We start from the raw sequence: 10,762 nt of genomic DNA, 5'->3' as shown, positions 1-10,762 counted from the left end.
CATTTTACCTAGAAGTTCTGAGAGGTACTATTCATACCATGTATACTATTAGTATCAGCTAAGAGGCAAAACCTAAAGCGATCCTTGTTTCTTATAGATATTTAGACCCTAATACCAAAGGGATGCACACTCTGTGTTCATGACGTGTCACCCTAAGTCTAAACTAAACACACATAAAAATTATCAAAACTCATAGATGCTCCAGCAGAGGCCAGACCTTCACTGAAGTAATTGACTTTCCCTGGCACTGATCTCACTAAACATTGTTTTGACAGTCTTCCAAACCTGGAAGGAGTCATCGCTGCCAGAGGGCCTAACATTTGAAGTTCGCCCACTCTTTTCTCAGCCTGAGATAACCACCACGTGGGGAAAACGCTCAGAATCTTGCTTAGACAGCTGAATCTTTCAGGTCAAGAAAAAGCAGTTTAGTCAAGGGACAGATTGAGCGATAGCGAAATTTTGTATCTTACACCTATGGGAAATGTGGACTCTCAGCCATTACAGAAGACAGTTGCTACCATTATAATTAATTTCCAGCTCCTTTTGTATCACTGCTAGTAGTACCTAGGAGTTATGGATTCCTTGAAAAAGTCTGTCTGAATAAGAACCACTCACCCAATGATTAATGGATTTTCACCCATATCTGTCATCTTCTGCTCGTTTACACCATAGGTTTCCTTAAACAGACCAGGAATAGATTAGATAACAAAAATAAAATTCAGCATCTCACAAAGGTGGTAACTGTGTATTTTATGCAAATTTTATCTAATGTTTGCTCAAATAAAATGAAAGTGTGCTTATAAACATATTCCCCGTCAGAACATCCAGTACTGCAGTCTGGTGCACACACAGAAAAGGAAAAAAGTTGTGAAATAAGATTTTTTTGCTTTCAACTGCTTTCATCAGTTGAATAAAGCTCCCCTCATTCATATGTATTTCTACTAGCTCTGACAGCAGTGCAAAACTAAAGCATCTGTGTGAAACCTCCCTTTCATTGAACACTGGTGGCAGCATTTTTTTTTAAAACTCCTATATGGTCAGAATTTTATTTTTGTGTTGAAAAAAAGCCATATTCCTACCCTTGCTCAGCACGACCAGATTGCTGATGCTGTCCCTTCCTTCTGACTTTAAAAATAAAAATCCAGACCTCAGCTGTATAGAGTGCTCTCAAGAAACCAGTATGAATTGCATCTGTCGTTAGGGGCGCAGTTGCATGTTACAACTAAAATTCTTTTAGGGTTAGCTGCTGATAATGTAATATACACTGCTACTGTGAGGAAAAGGGACGGAGCCCAATTTTTCAAAAACAGTGCTCTTCAGGAGACACCCAGCATTTTTGCAGGGCTGAGACCAGGGCACCAACATCATACAAAGAATTAAAGACTAAAAGAAACTGGGGCAGCAAACAAAGGCAGCTTCAAACAAGCAAAATGTTGCAGCTATACAGTTATGATGAAGTAAGATTTAAAGTTACAATAGATTTAACTGTAGTATTAGGTACTCCTTTGTGAATTTGTTCAACGTTCAGTTTAGTATGTATTTAGGAGAGTTCAGTAAAACTTTGCAACTATGCCTGGTTTTAGCACTAAAATTATTAGAAGTCACAAGACTTTCATACTGTCACAGGCCTTTTTACAGTGTGTGAACTTCTGGAGTTTAAGAGAACCAGAGAAACAGCAATATATCCACACTCACCTCCTCAGAAGCATTATGAGAAAACCTTTTTCGGAGATGAATGTTGGCATCACTGTCACTGCTTCTGAAATGTATGTAAAAGCAAAGTTTTTAAATTCATAAAGCTAAGTTAAAAAGAGACACTGCAAACGGACATGACAGGTTTAAGCTACACAAAACCACAAATATGCATTGTTGTATGTATTAGAATATGGACTGGAATTTATCAGTAACATGATAAAAATGTCTTTGGGAAAATCCAACCCACAATAAAAAATTCATATGCTCAAAAAGAAATCTTTTCTGAAAAATTGTATCTGAGAGCATTTTTGCACCTTTGACATCATTAAGTGAGAGTATACCCAAGTTTTACAGCCATTGATATAAAAAAAATTTGGACTGACAGGGAACAGAAAGCTTGAAGGGGAGAACAAGTTTTTCTAAGCAAACTCTCAAATTCATTAGAGTGCTCCAGTGCTAAGCATCAACAAATTATGGTTCATGTCCCACTCAAATAGATTACCTAAGAATAAATTAGAACATAAGAAAAAACAGAAGTGAATGGTCCAAAATTAGCTGAGTGTCTCTGTACTGGGCCTGGCTGGGCTGCAGTTAAATTTTCCTAGAGCAGCCCCTCTAGTGCTGTGCTTTGTACTTGAACCTAGAACAGTGCCAGTCCCACCCCAGTGCGCCGGGGCTGGGCAAGAGGCTGGGAGGGGACACCACCAGGAGAGCTGACCCAAAGTGACCAAAGGGCAGTGACACACACACACGTTCTTATATCTGTCTTCTGAAGCAACCACTACACCCTGCTTCCCAGAAAGTGGCTGGACATTGCCCTGCTGATGAGAAGCAGAGAACAAATAAATTTTTTTTGGTCTTCTTCTAATTAGCTTCCTTTTGCTTTGCCTTTTCATTGAAATGCCTTTACCTCAACCCATGAGTTCTTCGTCTTATTTTCTCTCTAACACCTCATTTACTTGTTCATAACCAGAAAAAACATCCAAAAAGTATCTACTGGAATCAATCAGTGTCATGCTTCCACATAGTGTCACAATGCACATAGACTGTTTCATCTCCATTACAAAATAATCTCTCTGTTGGAAAAGCAGTTATAACACTTCCATGCTTAAAATGCACTGGGCTTCCACTTGGGTTTTGTGTGGCAAAGTTTGTAGCACAGTCAAATCAAGTCCCACTGACTCACTCAACATGTTTAAGAGAAACACAGAAAGAAGCCAATGAATCCCAATACTTCTTCCTAAAACAAGACTACAAGACTACAAGAAACATCCAATGGACAGGGCACATTTCAAAAGACCTGTCAGGTGTGTTTAAGACAAAATTAATGTAAAACACCTGGTAAAGTCCTGGAATTCAGCGTTTTGTTCCAGGTTATCTTGTGATAGAGTAGTAGTGGCAACTTCTGAGATCTGCAAATCTTCTTCAATCATATTTTTCCCTTCCTCCTCCTTATTACTATTTTCTTCTGGTGTCTTTATGGCTATTGGTAAATCCTCTAGATGTTCTTCTATGGCCTGTTGAAATTAAGAAATGTTTTGCGTTAGACAACAAGACTGATTCCCCACCCTTCCAAATATCTTAGTGGTGCAGCCTACTCAGATGTTCAACTGCAGGTAGTATGAGACTGAAAGTCTCACTGAAGAGAATAAAAAAGCAATGCATTTCTTGAAAATCTTTTGGAATACACTGAGCTATAAAGTATCATCAGTCTGACATACATACATACATACATACAGTTGGAAAGTCAGATCTTTCTATTAAAAAGTCATGACATGACATGGCTCTTTGAGGCAATTCACGACTTTTTTAAATCTACCCCCAAACAGTCTTTCAAGTTAACAGCAAACTGACTTCATTACTGTAGTTAGTGTCAGGACCAAAACATGTTCAAGCAACGTGTCTAAGCAACATGTAGAGCAGCATTAAATGGACACTCATTACTGAAAAACACTGTCAAAAATTACTGCACTGGAAAACATGTAAGGCACTTCAAAGCTGGTGTCTGCAAGAGGACATGCAGGAGCAAACTGCCTAAACCAAATACCCTCAAAGTGCCCACTTCTTTCTCCTCGTCTAGTGCAGACAAGCCTTCATTTTACTGACGTAACATATGCTACTCCAATTGGTTTTTCAAGTTTTTGTAGGCAAACTTACTTGGATTGAGACAAAAATTATCATTGCCTGTATCCTTTCTTTAGAAACCATACTAATTTCTGTTCATCTCATTATGGATTATTAAAAATACCCTCTCTGGTAATCTTTTATGCCTAGGGATTATACAGTAACCTCAAACTATTTCAAAACATAATAAAAATTCACACTTTTGCCATACTATTAGCTCATATTTTATGCTTAGGGATTACGGAAGCCTCAAATTATTTTAAAACATAATATAAATTCACTTTTTTGCAGTGCCATTAGTACTAGGGTTTATTTTCTCTTTTAATGTCAGATCTTCTCAGGGATCTGCAATTCCATTCACACCAGTAGGGGGCTGTGGCAAACAGTGTAATGGAATGGGAAACCAAGTACATTTTAAATATTTCTTCCAAACACTGCAAAATGAAAGCAAATGAAAACCACTGGGATCTGATGCTAAGCCCACATATGTACACCAAGAAATGCTGGTAATAAAATAAAATAAAATAAAATAAAATAAAATAAAATAAAATAAAATACCTCAGGATCTTGTGGAGTAGTGGAATCTTGATGGTTGGTGGCCTTATTACCATCTTCTTCTATTTCTGACTCTTCTACTAGTAATGGCACTTCTTTTTCATCAGAAAAATTCACGTGACTGCTTGTTTTTGTAGTTTCCTCCTCGCTGTTCTCAGTATCTGTTTCTGATGGAGGGGTACCCAGCTTATTCTCCAAGTCTGGCTCTGGAGTGTCTTCCTTGTAGTCCTGTTCTGGTAAGTTCTCGTCATGTAAAACATCTGTTACGGCTTCAGAAGCAGCTTTTTCATTTCCTGTATCATAACCTTCGATACAAGGCTCGAGGTAAGCATTCAGAACTGCTGATATGGGAACATTATAATGTGGATAATAAAACAGATCATGGGGGATCACGGATACTTTTGAAGAACTGGGTAGCGCTTTAGCTGCAGACTCAACTTCATCACAGCTGTCCAGGTCCTCTGGAGTTTTAGGTACATCTGAGAGAGAGTCATCAGATGTTTCATGCTGTGCAGATAGTTCTTGGCTTTCGAGATTAGAATCATTCAGTGAACAAGGGTTCATTTCTATTGTCTCAAGGACAGGTGATTCCTTTATATGTTCATCTTGTGGAAGTGTCTGTATTTCCTCATCTAGAAGATGGAGAACATACTTCTGCGTATCTTCTTGTTTTGAGGTATCTTCTGGTAAAAGAATTGAAGACTGGGGTTTGCTCTCTTCTACTTTATTAATAGAATCATCTGTAAGTATACCTGAAGTCCAGGATAATGGACTCAAAGAAGAAGTATTGGCTGAAAGGCTCTTGGTTTCATTGTCATATTCAGTAGGGGTTTCCTTAGTTAATTCTTCAGAGTATTCTTCAAAAGAGTCAATGGAATTTTTCTGATCTGTCAGAACAGCTCGAGAAAGGTCATTGTTCTCTTTCAGTGGATCATCAGAGATGCTCCCTTCACCTGGCATGAATTTATCGTTTGGAACCTCCCAAGAGGAATTGGATTCAAAACTGACAGATCCTGTAATTTTCAGTGAGGTAGGCCTTTGAGGCTCCTCTTCAGACATTCCCTGTAAATCACCAAACACTTGACTTGGTTTCCCATTACAATTTTCAGAAACGGTTTCTGATGGGCTTCTCTCAGGGATATCAGGAACATGGACCTTTGGCGGAGCTGGATGACTCCTTTCATGATTAACAGTATACATATTTTCTTCGCTTTCGCTTAAAATCAAGATTTTGCCTTCCTTTTCTGATGGTGTGTCTTTGATGTGGACATACGTGGACTCAATTGGAAGCTCCTTGTCAGGATCTGTAAAGTCTTCCTGTAAGTGATGATATACCATTAGAAGACAAATCCTAACTCAGGTACCATTTTACATTTCCCAAACACTATGGAAAGAATAAATACCTAGTCTTTCACTCCATTACCTTGTGAATGGCCAATTAATAACTCACTTATTTTGAAAGTAGGATTTTTTTTTTTTTTGGCAAGTCAAGTGCCTTGAACAAAGCTCAACGTCAACAACACACTTGTATAGGAAGATCAAAATGCAGACAAGCCTACTCTTCAGTTGTTAATGTATTCATCTCTCCCTGCTGCACCTATGAAGACAACTGACTTGGCTTTTTGACATCCCAAACCCTGGGAATAACATAAATCTAACAACTCCAATAAATCCATTGTGAAATATATTGATATACCAGCTTATTTCCTTGCAACACTCTATTAAAAGAAAGTCAGTTTTTTACTTTGTCCATTAAAATGCCAACAAGTCCTAAAGTCAACCAATCTTATTGCTCATCTAATCTAATAATAATAATTAGATTATTAAAATAATTTTAATTCCAATTACTTTAGTAATGCCTACCAATTTTATCAGCTACAAAATATATCCCAACTGTAACTTTCAGTCAAGAAATGAGAGAAAATGCCTGATTCTCCAAAAGGCCTTTGCCAATTCTTGACACTGTCAGTCCTTGCTTAATCCTCAATTCTTTATTTTTGCATCAAAGTACTGGTCATTTCAGGTGCAGTTTATTTCATGCTTATAATGAGTGCTTTTTACTGTTGTATTGACAAGGTTCAGATTTTGGTATCTTGTGTCTCATACCTGCTAAATTCAGACTGATCATGGCCCTCAAACTTGAGAAGATAAAAGTAAAAATTGAAGTCCAATGGATCACTATAGACAAAGGAATAAATTTCAGCCTTACTTAAAACCAATATAGCGAAGCAGTAGAGTCCTATGAAACCAGTTCTAACCTCTGAAAGTTATAATTGGATGTAAATGTATAAAAGCACTGTTCTACCTAAAGCATTTTAGCAATCACCAATGAAAGCCCACTCCACTGGATTTAACAAAAACATGAAAAATTAAATCCAGGTTTGTTATTTTAGATAGCTTAGAAAGAAACCTAGAAAATAAATCTGACTTTATTACGTATACCAAAGCAAATTAAAGAAATGACAGGAGATAGGAGTAAACACATACCCCTTCCAGCTCTGGGAAGTGCTCCAGAAATTGTGCCACATATGTCACAATTGACTGTTCATCGGGTGACTCCACCATGATATCTGTGGAGACAGACGCAAGGGGCTTGAGCACACACAGCTTTGGAACGCTCTTGCAGAGGAACAGATTGTCAGACATTTATCCTGCCGCTATGGTCACAGAAATAACTTTTTTTCTGACAGATAAGAGAGATGCTCTTCACTGCTGATGGCACTTGACAGAGTTCTCAACATCCTATTCACATTCATTTTTTCCTATTTCCAAACACATACTGAACCCTGATCAGGGTTCCTTCTCATCCACTTTTATACTGCCATTTATGCTGTTGTCACTAGACAGTTGAGTGGTTTTGAGCAATAACACAGAGCTTTATTTTTATCAGGATGTCCCAGTCTTCTAATAGGTGATGAAAGTGCAATTGTGCTTTCAATCATGCCATCAAGGCCTAACACTGGTCTAGTAGAGTTCAGTAAAAAGAACTACAAGAAGTCCATTTATACATACTTTATATACACATACACACTTAGGTTTACATGTATAAATATGTGTGTGTATATATATGCACTGTAAAGGGAAAACTGGGAGATGCAAATGCATTTGAATGGGTATCTCTCCATTTGCCTGGTATGGCAGCCTCGCACACTTCATCATGGAGTGACATTTAGTCTCTGCAGATTAGGTGCTACAGAACAGTGCTAATGCACTGAGACACCCCTCAGCATAACAATTAATGCCCTCTAGGAATGCAGATGTCAAAAAGCATCTAAGCATGAACCAGGACCAGTGTACATAGCTAAAAACATGGTAAGATCTCTGTCCCCAAAGAACTTACAAATATGACTGCAAGCATACAACGGCAAGCCACTGACCATTTTTATTGTTCTTATCAACAAGCTCAATACACTAATCACATCAGCAGCCTAATCACTGGGAGGTTTTTGGTAGGTATCACAATGCAATATTAATAAATTCATTATAGTCTGAGTGTTACCCAACAAAGCTGATATAAGCGTTTTACCTTCTGGTTCGAGGAGCCGAGGAACACCCAGTTTATTCTGTGCTATGCTGAAAGCATCCTCCAGGTTTTCTCGTGCTGATTTCTCTAGTGCATGTTTCATGTCTACCAAAGTACAATCTATGGCTTTTATGACGGCTAAGAAAGCAAGGCCACTCCTCCAACTACTTGTAAAGTCCTGGACTGCAACGCCATACCTAAATAGAAATACATACATTTTACATGGGTGGTTTGCTAGAAAATCCAAAGTAAAGGCATCATCATTTTCAGACTCCTGAAAGTTAAAACGTAAGGTTGCTGAGTAGCACCTGTCACATCTGAGATATTTTTGGATTTCAAAATCTAGAAATACATTCAGAAAACACATGGCTTCACAAACTGATGTGGCTAACAGCTGACATCAACCTGCTTGTAGGAAGTAGTTAGTGAAAACAAAGCCCTCAAGAATTCAGCAACCACATTTAACATTCACAAAACCAAATGTCTCTGTGATTCCTGTTTCTGTTGCTCTCCAGCATTTTAATGCCATAGCTTGGGAAAACTTCCAAGATTTAAACATTTAAACACACAAGCATATATTATTCACATTCCTGTGTACTTGGCCTTCTATAGCAGAAAATCTGCCAAATGAAAATGGTGTCAGCATATGCATAAACCACAAGAGTTTTAGATGCCCAAAGTTTTGGAGGAAAAAACAGCCATCAAACTTGCAATGGAATACAGCCCCAGAAGAGAAAATTCTGCACAGATCATGGGGTAACAGGATTACAGTGATGCTATTATGTTTTTAATACTGCAGTTGCAACAACAATTTTCTCTTATTAGATCTTTTCAATTTGCACTCTTTGACTGGGCTGAAAAGTCTTCGGCCTTTACTTCTCAGGTCCTCACTTTTGTTGTACCACCTGTTAATGATGACTTCAGCCTTATTTTGGACTAAAATTGTGCTTCCTCTATGGTCTGTCCTGGCAGCAGTGAACTACAGATCTCAATGGAAGAAGTTTATCTGCTCAACAAGCACCCTTAGTTTCACTGGAGATAACCAAAGGATGATGTGGTCCACAGGACCAAGTATTTAAGATGTAAATTTTTGTCTTCAACACTAGACACAGAAAATTTGTGTTCAAAGGCAGATTTGGACATATAAATCAACAGACAAAAAAGCCAAATATTCAGCTAACCAACCTGTACAAGTAACTTTAACACATGCCCTCTTTAAAACTCTCTGCCAGTCACTACTTCAAATAACAATATATGTAAAATACACTCGAAGCATTTGCATGTGCATGAGACATCTTACACTGCAGTTTTTTAACCTGAGTAATTCTGCCAGGATAAAGCATTACTACACAAAATGCTTTGGTGAAAGAACCACTTTTTTATTAAAGAGGAGAGAGATGTGTTGTGCAATGGAAATGCACTCATATGTTACAAGTTCAAGAGAAGTGACTTAAGTTTCACCCCCTTCCCCTCTTTAATTCTGAGGAAAGAGGAACTCTAGTAGGGGTTCTGTCCTTCAAGGCACTTTGCAGTACACAGAGAAGCTTCCTCAGGGCTGCTGCTTAATTTAAAAGGCTGCTGATAAAGTCTTTCAGTACATCTGTTTTTTTGGTTCATCCCTTGGTTATACCTAACCTTTAATTAGCAAAAGATGTCAAATAGACTGCATGAAAGCTGGGGTCTGGGGAGTAGAGAATGATCCTGTTTTAAACAGCACCAAGCAGGTTAGTGCAAGTTAACATTTAACACTCAAACCATGGAGCCAGCAGCGGCCTTCAAGGTCAGATGGCTGCTGTAAAGACATGGCCATAGTGAAACACCCCCCTGCAGAGACCCTGTGCTCCCAAACTTCAAAAGCAGAAGAAGCCACAGCACATGGTAACATACCCATGGGGCAGGACAGAGAAAAGAGACTCAGCTTCAAAAGGGCAGGTGGCAAGACACTCTTTTGTTCAAGGGTTTGTTAGCTTACTTTCTGGTTTTCCTCTGAACCCAGATTAGAAGGGCCCTGATGGCTTTCCGCTGATCCTTCACTGTAATGGACATGTTTCTCTCCATGCTGGGAGTGCTGGGGGATGTGTCTGATTCTGGACCACTGGGCCCAGAGGACAGGCTGGAGGAGGAGGAGTTCCTGTTGAGGTTGCCTGTCAGCTCCTTAATCTGTAATAAAAGATGAAATACACAGTGTTCTGCTTTATCACTGGCTGCATCGTGTCCTTGTTTTCATGCAAACTTTAGAGATCAGTGCCATAACTGAATTTTAAGTGATAATTATAAACCTGTTCATTTTAACTCTCAACTTGTATTTTACAAGCATGGCAGCCAGCAGCAGCCCAGGCAACAGAAAGGGCAAGCAACCAGTTTGGGCCGAACTACGCAAATTAAACAAAAAGCAAAGAAACATGTCCTTGAAAGAAAAATTAGTTTAACTGAAATTGTTCTCTTCACAGGAGTTGCTTGAGTGAAATGTTTTTAGCAAAGAAATGGTGACCTGCAGCCGCACTCCTGTCCTTGATCAGTGCTGACATTTGAGACTCTGCTGCTTTTTGGGCCCCCTGTGCCCTCTGCTGCCAGGGTGACAGGTCCTGGTCACACCATCTTTGCCGGTGAGTCTGCCTGGCCAAACTGGTTCTGTGCAGCACTGTTCAGCCTGAGGAGCTCAGCCAGGGAGAAAAGTCCCAGTGCAACTCTGAGATCTTTTTTTTAACCTTATAGCCATTTTTTAAATCAGACCAAGAGAATGAAAGGGCCTCACAGTCTTACAAGAGTTGCAGAACCCTCCCTCCATCTCTCTCTGTCCATTAGAATTTGGATTGTCTAGAAGGTAATTTTCAAACTATGTGTAGGTTAGGGAGCAGTTTTAAT

General features: G+C 38.9%; 1 protein-coding gene across 2 annotated transcripts in view; it reads right to left on the bottom strand.

Annotated features, from left to right (window-relative positions):
* Positions 1-10,762, bottom strand: part of CLMN (calmin) — a 75,939-nt gene that overhangs the window by 7,649 nt on the left and 57,528 nt on the right. The window contains exons 6-12 of one of the 2 annotated variants that reach the window (XM_048307524.1): positions 9,870-10,057; positions 7,901-8,094; positions 6,862-6,944; positions 4,378-5,691; positions 3,034-3,212; positions 1,696-1,756; positions 616-677 (exon numbers count right to left, since the gene is read on the bottom strand). In XM_048307524.1, coding sequence (XP_048163481.1) covers positions 616-677; positions 1,696-1,756; positions 3,034-3,212; positions 4,378-5,691; positions 6,862-6,944; positions 7,901-8,094; positions 9,870-10,057 — 2,081 coding nt within the window. Of the gene's footprint in view, positions 1-615; positions 678-1,695; positions 1,760-3,033; positions 3,213-4,377; positions 5,692-6,861; positions 6,945-7,900; positions 8,095-9,869; positions 10,058-10,762 lie in introns of both variants that reach the window. The other variant, XM_048307523.1, reaches the window with a different exon arrangement.

Source organism: Corvus hawaiiensis, chromosome 6 (assembly GCF_020740725.1).
Source record: "Corvus hawaiiensis isolate bCorHaw1 chromosome 6, bCorHaw1.pri.cur, whole genome shotgun sequence".
In the NCBI taxonomy this organism is placed as follows: Eukaryota; Metazoa; Chordata; class Aves; order Passeriformes; family Corvidae; genus Corvus; species Corvus hawaiiensis.
This window is presented reverse-complemented; position numbering and strand designations above follow the sequence as displayed.